The sequence below is a fragment of the Pelophylax lessonae genome, assembly GCF_965119305.1.
Source record: "Pelophylax lessonae genome assembly, chromosome: 4".
Lineage (NCBI taxonomy): Eukaryota > Metazoa > Chordata > Amphibia > Anura > Ranidae > Pelophylax > Pelophylax lessonae.
The window spans coordinates 125,258,754-125,276,162 of NC_138771.1; the positions used below are offsets into that span (position 1 = coordinate 125,258,754).

Consider the following 17,409-nt stretch of genomic DNA (forward strand, 5'->3'; position numbering starts at 1 on the left):
TCCAGAATGGTCCTGTATTTGGCTCCATCCATCTTCCCATCAATTTTAACCATCTTCCCTGTCCCTGCTGAAGAAAAGCAGGCCCAAACCATGATGCTGCCACCACCATGTTTGACAGTGGGGATGGTGTGTTCAGGGTGATGAGCTGTGTTGCTTTTACGCCAAACATAACGTTTTGCATTGTTGCCAAAAAGTTTGATTTTGGTTTCATCTGACCAGAGCCCCTTCTTACACATGTTTGGTGTGTCTCCCAGGTGGCTTGTGACAAACTTTAAACTACACTTTTTTTATGGATATCTTTAAGAAATGGCTTTCTTCTTGCCACTCTTCCATAAGGGCCAGATTTGTGCAGTATACGACTGATTGTTGTCCTATGGACAGAGTCTCCCACCTCAGCTGTAGATCTCTGCAGTTCATCCAGAGTGATCATGGGCCTCTTGGCTGCATCTCTGATCAGTCTTCTCCTTGTATGAGCTGAAAGTTTAGAGGGACGGCCAGGTCTTCGTAGATTTGCAGTGGTCTGATACTCCCATTTCAATATTATCGCTTGCACAGTGCTCCTTGGGATGTTTAAAGCTTGGGAAATAGTTTTGTATCCAAATCCGGCTTTAAACTTCTCCACAACAGTATCTCAGACCTGTCTGGTGTGTTCCTTGTTCTTCATGATGCTCTCTGCGCTTTAAACGGACCTCTGAGACTATCACAGTGCAGGTGCATTTATACGGAGTCTTGATTACACACAGGTGGATTCTATTTATCATCATTAGTCATTTAGGTCAACATTGGATCATTCAGAGATCCTCGCAGAACTTCTGGGGAGAGTTTGCTGCACTGAAGTAAAGGGGCTGAATAATTTTGCACGCCCAATTTTTCAGTTTTTTATTTGTTAGTTTGAAATATCCAATAAATTTTGTTCCACTTCATGATTGTGTCCCATTTGTTGAGTCTTCACAAAAAAATTTGTTTTATATCTTTATGTTCGAAGCCTGAAATGTGGCAAAAGGTCGCAAAGTTCAAGGGGGCCGAATACTTTCGCAAGGCACTGTATGTGTGTGTGATAGAGATATATATATATATAATCTATCTATGAATTAACACGTGGAAATATACATAACAAAAAAGTGTGAAACAACTGAAAATGTCATATTCTAGGTTCTTCAAAGTAGCCACCTTTTGCTTTGATTACTGCTTTGCACACTCTTGGCATTCTCTTGATGAGCTTTAAGAGGTAGTCACCTGAAATGGTCTACCAACAGTCCTGAAGGAGTTCCCAGAGATGCTTAGCACTTGTTGGCCCTTTTGCCTTCACTCTGCGGTCCAGCTCACCCCAAACCATCTGGATTGGGTTCAGGTCCGGTGACTGTGGAGGCCAGGTCATCTGGCGCAGCACCCCATCACTCTCCTTCTTGGTCAAATAGCCCTTACACAGCCTGGAGGTGTGTTTGGGGTCATTGTCCTGTTGAAAAATAAATGATGGTCCAACTAAACGCAAACCGGATGCAATAGCATGCCGCTGCAAGATGCTGTGGTAGCCATGCTGGTTCAGTATGCCTTCAATTTTGAATAAATCCCCAACAGTTTCACCAGCAAAGCACCCCCACACCATCACACCTCCTCCTCCATGCTTCACGGTGGGAAACAGGCATGTAGACTCCATCCGTTCACCTTTTCTGCGTCACACAAAGACACGGTGGTTGGAACCAAAGATCTCAAATTTGGACTCATCAGACCAAAGCACAGATTTCCACTGGTCTAATGTCCATTCCTTGTGTTCTTTAGCCCAAACAAGTCTCTTCTGCCACTCGTTTTCCTGTACTTGGCTGCTTTTTTCTTGCTATAATACAAATTCTAACCAGGGCCGTCTTTATTCTTGATTGGACCCTGGGCAAAAATTTTCTTGGGCCCTCTTGAATCCACTTATCAACTATTTGGGGGCTCAAGGGGCAGCTGCTTTGGGCCCCACAACAATGACTAGACCCAGGGCAGCTGCCCCTTTTGCCCTGTGTTAAAGACAGCCCTGATTCTAACAGTCTATTCAGTAGGATTATCAGCTGTGTATCCACCTGACTTCTGCATAACACAACTGATGGTCCCAACCCCATTTATAAGGCAAGAAATCACACTTATTAAACCTAACAGGGAACACCTGTGAAGTGAAAACCATTTCAGGTGACTACCTCTTGAAGTGTGACTCTACAATTTTCATTCAGTCATGAAAATAAAGAAAACTCTTTGAGAAGGTGGGTCCAAACTTTTGGTCTGTACTGTGTATGTGTGTGTGTGTGTGTGTGTGTGTGTGTATATATGTGTGTGTGTGTGTGTGTGTGTGTGTGTGTGTGTGTATGTATGTATATGTGTGTGTGTGTGTATATGTATGTATATATATATATATATATATATATATATAACAGGTAGTCCCCGGGTTACAAACAAGATGAGGGTCTGTAGGTTTGTTCAGTTGAATTTGTAAGTCGGAACAGGTACATTTTTCAAGTGTAGTTCCAGCCAAAAAAATAATTTTTACATCTTTTTTGGATAGCATAGAGAAGGGTTACCACCCCTGTAATGTTTAATTTCCTGCCTGTGCCCGTTTAGAAGATTTAACCGCACTTTCTGTCCCTGTGACAATTGGATTTTGAAAATTTTAAGTTGTGGAAATGAGGATTGGTGATGAAGCTTCTCTGGAGACACCTTTTTCCCATGATGACTTACAGGAGTGAATTTCTCTTCCTAGGGGTAGATTTCCTCTCACTTCCTGTTGTCTCCCTCCGTTTGTAAGTAGAAGTCGTTTTTATGTCAGATGTTTGTAACCCGGGGACCGCCTGTATAATGTTTGGGGATTCTAAGTAATTTTCTAGCAAAAACGATTTTTACATGTAGGAGTGAAGTGTCAGAAAAGAGTTGAGAAGGAGGTGGTTAACAACAGTTTTTTGGAGAGCAGAATGTTGTTCAAGGTATGTTCAACCTTTGACAACTCCCACCCACTCCACAATATGCTGTACAGTCTGTGAAGTACCATCAGTGATTTTTTACAACACCGATGCGACACAGGAAATAATTTTTGCCTGTGGCCATCAAGCTATATAATTCTTCTCTGGGAGGGCTGGAGGTGAAGATTTAATTCTGGTTTGTGATCAGGATTTTAAGTTTTTATAGCATGTTGGTTTTTGGTAATTAATATTTGGGGAAATGTTCTAGCAAGTGGTGTAATATTGCATTTGGTAATTAGATTTTTTTTGTTAATTTAATCTGTTATTTATTCTATGTTGTATTTTATTTTTGTGTAGATGGTTTTATTTGTAGTGTAGTTTTAATTTGTTTTATTTGGTGCTAATGGCCGCTGTTGGTAATTTTATTGTTTTTGTATCTTGTTCTGTTCATTGTTGTGATCTTGTCTCTGTCTCGCAACAATTTCCCTTTGGGGTTAATAAAGTATTCTGTATCTGTATGTTTTTGAGAGGGCTGTCTTGTATCGATTTATTGACCCATGTTAACACACAGACAAGGGCTATGCAGTGCATTATGAATAAAGGCTTTTTGGCCATAAATCTACAGATTAACTAAACTACAAGATCCATCTCAAACCTAAGGTGGCTCCAAACCTTCCTATTTGTAATCCATTCTCTGTTTTAGGTGATGCATTTTAAATCCTATTGGAACATTCTCCTTATAGTTTATCAGCCATTATCTTTAATCTGTTATTTCAGGTGTATACTGGTGTCTCCAGCAGCGCATTTCTCCTACTTCTCCTCCATTCCAGCACTGCATCCTTGGAAAAGCCTCTCGGCTGTCAACACTCGTAGTGTCTGATACAGTCCCCTTGCCATTATTTTTTCCTTTGACCCATGCTGAGTTTTGCAGTGTTGTAGAGATTAGTGTAAGGATGACCTCCGACACTCCCAGAAATATCAACTTCCTAAAATGCCTTTCAGGGCTGCAGTGCTGGCAAGCGTCGGAGCAGAAGGTGATGAGAAAATATTTCTTAAATGCTTTTTGGGATTTGGGTGGGGAAAGGGTGCAACCTCTTTAAGGTGGGCCTTTCTGTCCTCATGATTCCTCCCATTTCCCCTCATTTTTTGTTTTGGTTTCACATTCTAATCCTTCTCCAATCTATTCAGAAAGTAAATAAGAATTGTAACTGAAGGTGAGCTTTACAAGTAATCTCTGGAATCCCTCAGGATAATGTTATGGAAAATTCCATTGCTAAGACAATTGATCATTTGAACCCTGCTAGTTGTCTGACTCTCCCATTTTCCAAGTGTGCAGTTGAGGATGAGTAGGCAAGTGTCCTGATACTTTTAGCTGGTGCTTGGACAAAGTAAAGCCAACCAAGGTAAAAAAGAATATAAGCAGGCACATTTTATTATATAAAGTCTTAATATTCAGATTACACCTTAAGTTCAATGGTGACACTTTAGGGACAATTTGAAGTACATTACCATACAGTGTACCATTAGGGCCTTGATATCTGTCAGGGCAATATATTCAGACGTGTTCACACCTAGTGTATAACTGATGATTTGCCAGCACAGTACACTGGGTAAATAATTTTAAACATATCTCTTCAACCTCCTAAACATTTCATCGAAGAGCCAAGCTAAATAGGATTTTTCAGCAAATAAAGTGTGGGGGGCTGTATATAGGTTTGCTTATTTTATGCTATGTGAAGGGTCTCCAAACTCTCAAAGGGCCAGTTTACAGTTCTTTGAGGGGGCTGGACTGTGGCCAGTGTGAGGAGAAAAAGTTCTGGCATCAATGGGAGTAAAGAATGCCTCAGTATAAGTGGCAAGAATAGTGGGAGTCATAGTGCCCTATTGGGGTCATGGTAGAGATAGTGCCATATTGTTATCAGTGACATAAATTATGCCCCATTATTGTTGTAGAAGAAATAGTGTCCCAAGGGTCTGATAAAGGCAAGCGAAGGGCCACACCTGGCCCCCGGTCGCATTTTGGAGATCACTGTGCTATGAGGGGAAATGTGGAAAATCAAGTATCTCAAGTTATCTCAAATTGGTTGCAAAGGTGGAATTACGCTTCACACTAACCTTTGAAGTGTTTGTTATAAAATGACAATCATAGTTTGTAGGCAGCTAGGTCCACTACTGCACCTGTTCTTAATTTTATGCATTGCCTTACTTTGTCTCTCTGCCCCCAGCATGTGCGTGTTAATGCGGGATTGGTTTGAGTACCATGGACACATGTGTATTGCATTTGAGCTGCTGGGGAAAAGCACATTTGATTTCCAGAAGGAAAACGACTTTCTGCCATATCCACTCTGTCAGATTCGGCACATAGCCTACCAGGTTTGCAACGCGGTGAAATGTAAGTTTTCAATAAAATACTTGCTTTGAATATACTTAGTATTGCAGCACAACGAATAGCATTTGTACAAGGATTGATCAGAAATTTTAATCCACATATTCCTCTCATCACAAGTTTTCTTTAAAGACGGTTTCAAGATAAGCACTGGTATTGTTCTAAGATGAATTCAATTTACTTAGCTATGTTTGAAAATGTGTATATGTTTTTTTATTTTGCAGTTCTACATGACAACAAGCTGACTCACACAGATCTGAAACCAGAGAACATACTGTTTGTCAGTTCAGAATTTAGCACTGCTTACAATGAGGATAAGGTGAGATGCCTTGTTTTACGCAAATATACAGCAAGACCTTGTCACTAACCGTTAGGCACATGAATTGTGCCATTGACTATAATGGTAGAAACTGTTTCATATGAATTGAAGGATTGTGTAGATGGGTGGTCTTGTTCAATGTAGCTTTTTCCATTCAAGCGTAACACTACTCAAACATGTGCATTCAAATGTGAAATGCACAAGAAAGGGCTGTGTTCAACCTGCAGTTCCAGTACACCTTAATAGGACTGTACGCAAAAGAATGTAATGTATAGCAGGTCAAATGCAGTAGCTGCTTTCTTCCCCTACTTGGAAGAAGGCTAGAACTCTACCAATATAATTACGGGGATGCCATTTCCTGGCCTCACACCAAGAAATGTAAGACTTCCAGACTCTGTAATAAATGCCTCTAGCGTTTATCAGGGAAGAGTTCGCAGGGCCAGATATACCCTGCTCCTTCAAGATCCAGGCGTTAAAAATTAGAGACTGTAAAGCAGGGTGGAATATCAAACCCTGAGAGAGTAGTTCCGAATGCAGTGGAAGAACCCAAGGCCTTCCAAACTTTAGAATTTGTGCGTACCAAAACCTCCTGAGCCATGCTGGAGCCACCAGGATTACTGATTTACCCTCTCTTGAAGACTCAGCAGCAGCTGACCCGGAAGAAAAACATAGATCAGGGAATACTCTTCCCAAGGAGTCACCAAGGCATCCACTCCTACTGTGAGTGGGTTCCTGTTCCTGGACACAATCTTTTTCAACTTGTTGTTGAACCTGGGTGCCTACAGATCTACATCCGGGACCCCCCAGTGTTGGCAGATCAATTCAAAGATCTCAGGTTGTAACGACCATTCCCCCGAAAACTTCTGCCTGCTAGTTTTTTTCTATTCCCGGAATTAAAACCGCCGACAAGCATGGAACACATTTTTCTCTTACGTCCTCCGACAGTTGCCGCCATCTTCATATTCGTCACAATGGGGTATTAGACTTTGCTCCGTAGGAGTAGCTAGGCAACAGAATGTCAATATTAAAGCTTTTAACATATCCACACCCCAGGGGGTGGTCCCCTCAGTCTATACCCTCCTGCTTCCTGTTTCATACCTCAGTTTCAATGTCTAGCTTGTCAGGAGTAGCTGGATGTCTCTATGCTGGGGCATTTTGTCTCAGCCTTTCTCTATTCTTTTTTGATTTTTGTTTTTTTTCTCTTTACTTAGCTGTTATTTTTGTCAGCATTAGTTAGTTCTTCTGATGAAGAGGATTCGTGCGGGCTGGGTCTCGGGCTGATCCCCCTGGTCGCAGGTTGTGGGTCAGTGGCTTCCCAGCCTGCCTTCAAGCGTTCAGTCAAGTAACGCTCCTGGCACAATGAACGACCCATCCCTGTTCGGTGCAGGGATGCTATGGTGAGGTGGCTACCTCACTGGACGCTGTGCGGTTTCTTAACCCCAGTTTTGCTGCGTCCTGGATGCGACTCTCCCTGTCACATGTGCAGTGGCTTGTTCGCCTGTGCGGGTTCCCCACGCCATCTAGGAGGTAAGTGTATTTGTGTGGGGACCTGTCTGTTTGGGGGGTGTCAGTCTTGGACTGTGTAACCCTGCCTGTGTTCACACTGTTAAGGTCCCTATCTCTCTGGCTGCATGCTGTGGGCTGCAAGGAGGGGGGGCTGTGCTGCACTATCTGTGTCAGACTGTGAATGTGTGAAAGGCTGTGTGCTGTGGGGCATGATTATATCGTGTTTGGGGCACATTACAGCGACCGCTGCGGCGGTCCGCCATGTTTTACTATACTGTGGTGTGTTTTTTTCACTTCACTGAGGTGGAGGAGCGGCGTTTTCGGCGCCAAACTGTGCCATTTTGGCTGCGCTCGCTCCGGCCGCATGTTAACACTGCAGGCGGCCATTTTCTTGTAGCCTTCCATAGGCTTTGATAGAGCGCCCTGAGTTGCATCATTCCTTTTCCCTGGGCGCACCGATCGAGGCAGCAGCAGTGGTCTATCCAGGTTTTTATCCTCTCTATCCCTATTTCCTTGCCTGAGTTGAGCTTTTTATCCCTGTGGGGGTCTTCTTGTACTAGTGTGTGAGTGTGGTGGGCTGCGCTCGCCGCGCTTGTTAAAGGGGCAGTTAACCCTTTATTCTCCAGCATATTGTTTGGGGGCAATGGATTCTCAGGGAAGCAAATCTCCTGCCACTTGGTGGGAGGCCAAGGGACTGCTGTTTTCCTCCCCCAGGGGGGGATTTGGCTGAGGTTGTGGCTAACCTTGCTGCTCAGGTGAAAATGCTTATGGCTGCTCAATCCACAAAACGGCCCGGAGTTTTCAATTTCCTCTGGTTCAGAGGGTGATGGTGATGGGGCTTCTATGGCTGGGGTCTCCTTATCGGGGTCCCGTTCCTCCCGGGATCTTGTGGGGTCCGAGGTGGAGGCTGAGGTTAAAGGGGTTGATAATTCTCCCCCTGGCTCGTCTGAAGAGCTTGCACTCATGGATGAATTGGTTGCTTCTATTGAACTGCGTTTGCAGGATGAGCCATGTCCTCCTGCTGCCCTGGCAGCTTGGGGGACTCAGAAAAGACGCCAGACATCGCAGGTCTTTCCCTGCACTGATGATTTTCAGCGCGCTGTTAAGGGACAATGGCGCACTATACGCAAGCTTTTTGCTGTGCCAAGTAGGTTCAGCTGCGTTATCCTTTCACGCCCGCTTCTGATGAGAGGTGGTGTGTACCGCCTCCGGTGGATCACGCGGTAGCGGTTTTGAATAAGTCCGCTGCGATTCCTGCAGAGGATGCCCCGGTGTTCCGGGATGCCATGGACAGGAGGCTGGAGTCTTTTGCCCGTCATACTTATTCTATTGCGGGTTCTATGCTAAAAGCTCTATTTGCTTCTCTTCTGGCAGCCCAGGCTGTCGCGAGTTGGACGCAGGTGCTTAGACGCGTCCTGGTGGCTGATTCGGCCTCACCGGCGACATTGGATATGGTGGATCAAATCCATCAGGGTGTCATGTATTTGTGTGATGCGGACGTGGATATAGTACCATTGGCTGCACGTGTACACAGTGTGGCGGTATTGTCTCGCCGCCTGGTTTGGTTGCATTGTTGGTCTGTGGACCAATCTGCCCTATGATGGATCTCGCCTTTTTGGAGAATCCTTGGATACACTGATAAAGGGGGTCACGGGTGGTAAGAGCACGCTCTTGCCCCAATCCCACAAGGCTATGGTGGCTCCTGGTAAGAAGCATGATTCTTTTCGGCCCTCTCCGGGGTCCTTTCGGGCTTGTCGGGCGCACTATAAGGGCAAGCCGTTCAAAGGTCAAGGCTCCCAAAAGAAGCCGTGGTCAGGTAAGCAGAAGTCCGAACCCGCTGCCCATAACAATGCGGCCTGAAGGGGCGCCCTCACCCAGTTCTGGGGTGGGGGGGACGCTTGCTTGGTTTTTCTTCAACCCTGGTTGGCCCGTGTTCGGGACAGGTGGGTTCAGGAAATCGTTCGTTCTGGCTACAAGATCGAGTTTTCTCTCTCGGCCGGAGAGCAGATTTTTTCCCTCAGGTGGTTCCGGTGCCTCATCGGGACAGATTTCGGGGGTTCTCTTCCAATCTGTTCACTGTGCCCAGGAAGGAGGGCAGGGTACGTCCAATTCTGGACTTACAGACTCTAAACCGCTTTGTGCGGGTTCGCAAGTTCCGCATGGAATCCCTGCTGTCGGTGGTGGCTGCCCTGGTCTCGGGGGAATTCATGGCTTCCATCGACTTGAAGGATGCGTGCCTTCACATCCCGTTTTTCGAGGGTTACCAGAGGTACCTTCGATTCGCCATTGCGGAGGATCACTACCAATTCGTGGCGTTACCTTTTGGTCTCGCTTCGGCTCCATGGGTTTTCGCCAAGGTGCTTGCACCCGTTTCTGGCTTTGTTGAGAGCCCAGGGCATCTCTGTCCTGGGGTATCTGGAAGATATTCCGGTTCGGTCTGCGACCAGCCAGGGTCTGGAGGAGGACCTGTCCATCACGATGCTGACTCTACAGGAGTTGGGTTGGGCGATAAATTTTTCAAAAGTCGACGCTGTGTCCGTCGATTCGTCTTCCCTACCTGGGAATGATTCTGGACTCGGTCCAGGCGAAGGTCTTCCTACCGGACGTCAAACTCAGGACTCTTCAGGAAGAAGTCAGGTCCCTCAGGGACGTTCCGTGCTCGTCACTCCGGACGCGCATGAGATGTCTGGGATTGATGGTCTCGGCTTTCGAGGCGATTACCTTCGCCCAGTTTCACACGCGGGGTCTCCAAGCGGAGATCCTGTCCAGGTGGGACGGGCGACCGCACTCTCTGGATCTCCAGATTTCGTTGGGCCATCGCACCAGAAGGGATCTTCTGTGGTGGCTCCAGTCCCCGGCGGTGTCGGGGGGCAAGTCTTTTCGTCCTCTCTCATGGACGGTGGTCACCACGGATGCCAGCCTGTCGGGCTGGGGTGGTGTTCTGGGCGTTCTGTCCGCCCAGGGAACTTGGTCAGAGGAGGAATCCTCCCTTCCGATCAACATTCTGGAATTGCGTGCGATAAATCTCTGCCTTCGACGTTGGACGGACAGGCTGCAGGGCTGTCCGGTTCGGGTGCAGACGGACAATGCCACGGCGGTGGCTTACGTCAATCGCCAAGGGGGCACCAAGAGAGCCCGAGCGGCTCGGGAAGTGGCCGACATTCTGTCTTGGGCCACGACACACGTCCCGGCGATATCGGCGGTTCCCATTCCGGGGGTGGAGAACTGGCAGGCGGATTATCTGAAGCCGTCAGTCCCTGGACCAGGGGGAATGGTCCCTCCACCCGGATGTCTTCCAGATGTTGTGCGCGAAGTGGGGTCTTCCGGAGGTAGACCTGTTCGCGTCTCGTCTGAACAGCAAGGTGAAAAGGTTCGTGGCATGGCCGCGCGATCCTCGGGCAGACGCGTTGGTAGCTCCGTGGCATCAGTGTCGACTGATGTATGCGTTTTCACCGTTTTCAATTGCTGTCCAGGTTCCTTCGCAGGTTGACCTCGGAACCAGAACACAGTGATTCTTGTGACACCGGAATGGCCTCGCCGGTCCTGGTACGCTGACCTCGTGCATTTGGCGGTCGACGCCCCGGGGCGTCTGCCTCTTCGAGAAGATCTCCGGTCTCAAGGGCCGATATTCCATCCTGCTTTACAGTCGCTGGCTTTGACGGCCTGGCTGTTGAAACCGAGGTCCTGAGGGATAGGGGTCTCTCCCCTGAGGTCATTCACACTTTGATCGACGCGAGGCAATTTTCCTCGGTCTATTACCGTACTTGGAAGGCCTATTTTGCCTGGTGTGAGTCTGGGGGTTTTCACCTCGCCCGTACTCGGTGTTTAGGGTGTTGTCCTTCCTTCGAAAGGGTGTTGCCAGCGTTTGGCGCTGGCTACGATCAAGGGTCAGGTGTCTGCGATGGCCGTTCTTTTTCAACGTCCTATGGCATCTAACTCCTTGGTTGGCTCTTTTTTTCAGGGGCATCTGGTCCCTCCTAGGAGGGTGCCTCTGCCTCCTTGGGACTGGAATCTTGTTCTGTCCGTGTTACTACATGGTCCTTTTGAACGGATCAGGTAGATCTCGTTGTCTATGTTCAAGAAGGTCACCTTTTTTGGTGGCGATCACTTCGGCTCGCAGAGTGTCGGAGCTGGCAGCTTGTCCTGCAAATGTCCGTATCTGGTCACTCACTTGGTTAAGGTGGTCTTGCGACCTAACCCTTCTTTTTTTCCGAAGAGGGTTTCGGAATTTCACCTCAATGAGGACATTGTCTTGCCTTCGCCTTGCGCGAAGTCTAAACGTCCGCAGGAGGTGGAGTTGCACTCCTTGGATGTTGTTCGGGCGATTAGGATTTACCTAAAATCGTCTGAATCTTTTCGCAAGTCGGATTCTTGTTTGTCCTTCGGGGGGTCCTCGGAAGGGCGTAGCAGCGTCGGCTTCTGCCGTCGCCAATTGGTTCAGACAGGTCATTGAACAGGCCTATGTTTTGCAGGGAAAAGTTTCCCCTATGCCTGTGAAGGCACACTCTACCAGATCTCTGAGTACGTCTTGGGCCTGTCGTCATGGGGCTTCTGTGACCCAGGTGTGTAGGGCGGCGACTTGGTCGACCGTGCACACCTTCACTCTATTCTACAGAGTGGATTTTCAAGCATCAGCCGATGCTTCCTTTGGCCGCAAGGTTCTTAGTGCGGCGGTTCCTTAGGGTCCCTTGTTTTGGACCTTTGGGCTGTTTGGGATTTCTTTTTATCCCTGTGTTATTTGTTTTTTTCCTGGGTTATTGCTCCCGTTGAGCAAGTTTTTCCTCATGTTGCCCAGCTGGTTTCCTTCCTTTGGTAAGGTTACTTTCTTTGATGTGGAGACTGCGTTGCCTTTAGGCGCGGCTGCGTTTCCCACCCCTCATGTTTGCACTGCTTTGGGACGTCCCCGTTGTGACGAATATGAAGATGGCGGCGACTGTCGGAGGACGTAAGAGAAAACTGAATTTTTGTAAAATCTTACCTGTAAAATTCCTTTCTCTGAGTCCTCCGACAGTCGCCGCCCCCGCCCCTCTTTTGGGGTTTAGGTACTCTACTGCTATTCCACTGAAACTGAGGTATGAAACAGGAAGCAGGAGGGTATAGACTGAGGGGACCACCCCCTGGGGTGGGGATAGGTTAAAAGCTTTAATATTGACATATTCTGTTGCCTAGCTACTCCTACGGAGCAAAGTCTAATACCCCATTGTGACGAATATGAAGATGGCGGCGACTGTCGGAGGACTCAGAGAAAGGAACTTTACAGGTAAGATTTTACAAAAATTCCGTTTTCCACCCAAGATGGGATGAGATCCACCTCCTCCTCCTGGGCTAAGTGACTCTTGGTGCCTTCCTGATGGTTGATATAAGCCACAGCCATGGCATTGTCGGATTGTACCCTGACAAGATAACCCCGAAGTCTGGGTGGATTTCCAGGATATTGGTGGGAAGCATCCTTTCTACCCAAGACCATTTTCTTGGACAGACAGTGGCTTCCTCCAGAACCGCTCCTGAGCCGGAGAGACTGACCTCTGATATCCAGATATTCCAGACGCTGGACCAACTGCAATGTTGACTTTGCTAAGTTCAGAATCCAACCTAGACGTTCTAAGACCTGAACTGTCCGGAACACATTCTGGCCTAGAGCCAAAGCTGAGCGGTCTATAAATAGATCTATATATGCCACCACTGCTATCCATTGAGACCTTAGAGCAGCCAATACTGGAGCTAGGATCTTGGTGATCACTCGTGGAGCTGTGGCCAGCCGGAAGTGCAGATCCACAAATTGAAGATGTCGGTTTTCTGCTGCAAAGCTTAAAAACCTTTGATATGCCTGAAAGATGGGTGAAGGTATGAATTCTTGATGTCTATGGATGCTAGAAATTCTCCCCCCTGCAGAGGCCATAACTGAGCAAACTGACTCCATTTGGAAAGTGTGAATGCTCAGAAACTGGTTCAGAGCTTTGAGATTCAGAATAGGTCTCATGTCTACGTTTGGCTAGGGGGCTACGAAAAGGTTTTAGTAAAAACCCCTTAATCTTCAAACTTCTGTAATCACTCTTTGAGACCTTAAATGGTCCAGAGCCAGAAAGAGATATTTTTAGAGGATCTGCAGGTATGTTTGACTTTACAAACCGAGGATGGGGAAACACCTGAAATTCTAGTTTGTACCCCTGCGAGATGGTGAAAATAACCCAGTTGTCCTGAATTATTTCCTCCCAGATCTGAGAACCATAGCAGCCTTCCCCCCCACCCGACTGAGTGGGGGTGCCCCTTCACAAGATAGATTTAAAGCTAGGCTTGGTAGATCTCTGGACCTAGGGTTTCTTGGTTCTAGGCCTGGGCGGCTGGGGCAGTCAAAAGTACGAAAAGTCTGAGTGTTGGACACCTTAAAAGGTGTGCTTTTCCTTTTTAACTGGTAGCAACGCACACCCCCCCCCCCCCCCCCATCTTTTGGATATATTTATCCAGATTGTTCCCAAATGGGCGCTCCCCATTAAAGAGGGCAAGCAATTTTAAACATAGTAATTCCTCAGACAAGCTTTTTAGCCACCGGATTCTGCGCATATGTACCGATGACAAAAAGAGCGTGACATTTGCTGAATGGAGTCTTTATGGGGTTGGTCTTACCAAGGGTCCCGATCCCAGGGTCCAGTGCCTAAAAAGGTCACATTACAGGCAAAACCTTGTTTCTCCTTTACGGATGCTCAGGTACCATCCATTTAGTCTTCTACTTTCGGGTTGGATCTGATTGATCCCCTTCTTAATCCCCTTAGATCAGAGATCCTAATCGGGGGGTTTTGACACTGGCGAAAAAATGGAGGTACTTCCTGTATGGGAGGGGTTATATAGAGGGGCACTTCCTGTCTTGATTGCTAGTGTCCATTCACCAAAGGTGTCGTAGAACCCAGATGATAATGAATATGGCTGCTCTGTGTACCGTGATATACGATAAAGAAAACGGATTTCCTTAACCACCACCACCTGGATCAAAAGGAATGGGACCTTCATGCAGGCTTCTTTAACCAAACCATCTCTGTTTGAAGCCAGGACCGAGGATCCTCTAGCATCAGAAGCCTTGATAATACCTTTTGTCTTAGTTGAGGCTAATCTAGTCTATAAACCTTATTTGGGACAAATGATGATATGCATACTTTAATCTACAGTAACACTAACACTGAATGATCTAGGAAGTGTGTGGATTTTTTATTTTTGAGCATAACTGAAACGCAGCTTTGAATCGTGTGTGTCTGACTTAATTTCCAGCATGCCCTAAAAGCACGGCAGAATGCACATTTGGGTGCCGTTCATTTTAATGGCACCCTAAATGCTATGACGAAACAGGCGTTTTATTGCGTGACAAAACGTCCAAAAAACAAATGTGCCAAAGTCCGCTCCAAAAAAAAAAGGGGGGGTAGAGGAGCTACTTTGGCATGTTTTTGAAACATTGGGCAGCCCACTTACGTCATGCCAAAAATGCGACACACGTCGCGCAGATGTCAGTGCAGCTTAAGTTAGAGTTATTGCCAAATCAATTGGCTTATAGCAGATATGTAAGAATGTTGTGGTGTAGGTGTGTGTCTGTATACAGTGCATCCAGAAACTATTCACACCGCTGCCCTTTTTTTCCACATTTTATGTTACAACCGTATTCCAAAATGGAATAAGTTCATTATTTTCCTCCAAAGTCTACAAACCATACCTCATAATGACAATGTGAAAGAAGTTTGAAATCTTTGCAAATGTATTTAACCACTTAAGCCCCGGAAGATTTTACCCCCTTCCTGACAAGGGGGTTTTTGCGATTTTTTTTTTTTTTTTTACTGCGTGACTTTAATGGACAATTGCGCGGTCGTGCGACGCTGTACCTAAACGAATTTCATGTCCTTTTTTTTCCCACAAACAGAGCTTTTGGTGGTATTTGATCACCTGTGCGATTTTTTTTTTTTTTTTTTTTTTTTTTTTAATCATGCGCTATAAACAAAAAAATAGCGTAAATTTTGCAAAAATAACAATATTTTTCACTTTTTTTTTATATATGAAATTCCCCCCCCCAAAAAAAGTAAAAATCAAAATTTTTTAACATTTTCGGCCAATTTGTTTTATGCTACATATGTTTGGTAAAAAAAATCGCAAAAAGCGTATTTTGATTGGTTTGCGCAAAAGTTATCGCGTTTACTAACAAAGGGAAAGATTTTTGTCATTTTTGGTGTTTTTTTTTTTTTAACGAGTAATGGCGGCGATCTGCGATTTTTTTTTTTTTTTTTCGGTACTGCGACATTGCGGCGGACAGATCGGACCCTTGACTGACATTTTTGACACTTTTGGGGGTACCAGTGACATTACTGCAGTAATCAGTGCTATATATATGCACTGTTACTGCAAAAATGACACTGGCAGGGAAGGGGTTAACTATATTGGACAGGGAGGGGTTAAGTGTGTCCTAGGGGCGTGCTTCTAACTGTAGTGGGACAGGTCTCCTAGTGTAAAAACACAGATCAACGGTTCTACATAGTAGAACCGTCTGATCTGCATTTTTACACAGGGAGAATGACAGGCGGCTTGTTTACATAAGCCGCTCTGCCTTTCTCCCATTCTACCGACGATCGTAGTGTGACCGGCGGACATCGGGTCTCCTCCGTGAACGAGCGGAGGCGGGCGCGCGCTCGCCCGCTATTGGCTCTAAAGCGGATGACAGGCGAGTGACGTAGATCTACGTCACTCTGCCTGGCCGGGGCTGACTGCCGCAGTAAATATACTGTGGGCAGTTGGCAACCGGTTAAAATAAAAAACAAAAAAATCAGATACAGTAAAGTATTCACAGGCTTTGCCATGACACTCAAAATTGAGCTCCAGTGCCTCAAGTTTCCACTAATCATCCTTGGGTTGTTTCTAAAACTTGATTGGAGTCCACCTGTGGTAAATTCAGTTGTTTGGATATGATTTGGAAAGGCACACACTTGTGTGTGTATATAAGGTCCCACAGTTAACTGCATGTCTGAGCTTAAACTAAGCCATGAAGTCCATGTAGACCTCCGAGACAGGATTGTATTGAGGCACAGATGGAAGAGGGTACAGAATTTTTTTTCTGCCGCATTGAAGGTCCCAATGAGCACAGTGGCCTCCATCAATAAATGGAAGAAGTCTGGAACCACCAGAACTCTTCCTAGAACGGGCCGCCCGGCCAAACTGAGCGATCAGGGGAGAAGGGCCTTAGTCAGTGAGGTGACCAAGAACACGGTGGTCACTCTGACAGAGCCCCAGCATTTCTCTGTGGAGAGAGGAGAACCTTCCAGAATAACAACCATCTCTGCAGCTCTCCGCCAATCAGGCCTGTATGGTAGAGTGGCCAGACAGAAGCCACTCCTCAGTAAAAGGCACATGACAGCCCACCTGAAGTTTGCCTAAAGGCACCAGAAGGACTCGGACTATGAGAAACAAAATTCTCTGGTCTGATGAAACAGATTGAACTCTTTGAACTGAACGGCAAGCATCATGTCTGGAGGAAACCAGGCACCACTCATTACCTGGTCAATACCATCCCTACAGTGAAGAATGGTGGAGGCAGCATCATGTTGTGGGGATGTTTTTCAGCGGCAGGAACCAAGACTAGTCAGGATAGAGGGGGAACGTGAATGCAGCAATGTACAGAGACATCCTTGATGAAAACCTGCTCCAGAGCGCTCTGGACCACAGACTGGGGCAAAGGTTCATCTTCCAACAGGACAACGACCCTAAGCACACAGCCAAGATAACAAAGGAGTGGCTACGGGAAAACTCTGTGAATGTCCCTGAGTGGCCCAGCCAGAGTTCAGACTTGAATCCGTTTGAACATCTCTGGAGAGGTCTGAAAATGACTGTGCACCGACACACTCCATCCAACCTGAAGTACCTTGAGAGGTTCTGCAAAGAATGGGAGAAACTGGCAAAAAATAGGTGTGCCAAGCTTGTATCATACTCCTTAAAGCTGTAATTGGTGCCAAAGGTGTTTCAACAAAGTATTGAGCAAAGGCTGTGAATACTTATGTACATGTGATGTGGGACCTGGCTATGCTATGCTTAAAGCGGAGTTCCGGCCTAATTCGCAACTTTAGTGATTTCTGGAGCGCTCGCTATGCTGATCAACAATTGGGCATTTTCAATTTTTTTCGGGGGGCCCTTACCTTTATTTTCAGGGCATTTTTGATTGCACTGCCTGCCAGCCTAAAATCCAATGCTGTACACCTTGTAAGTATGAGAATAGTGGTTCTGTAAAGGGTCGATGGATTGTTTAG

General features: G+C 46.4%; 1 protein-coding gene across 1 annotated transcript in view; it reads left to right on the forward strand.

Annotated features, from left to right (window-relative positions):
* Nucleotides 1-17,409, forward strand: part of CLK3 (CDC like kinase 3) — a 123,069-nt gene that overhangs the window by 57,324 nt on the left and 48,336 nt on the right. The window contains exons 8-9 of the mRNA XM_082252841.1: nucleotides 5,156-5,322; nucleotides 5,541-5,635. Of these exons, the coding sequence (XP_082108967.1) occupies nucleotides 5,156-5,322; nucleotides 5,541-5,635 (262 nt within the window). The remainder of the gene's footprint in view (nucleotides 1-5,155; nucleotides 5,323-5,540; nucleotides 5,636-17,409) is intronic.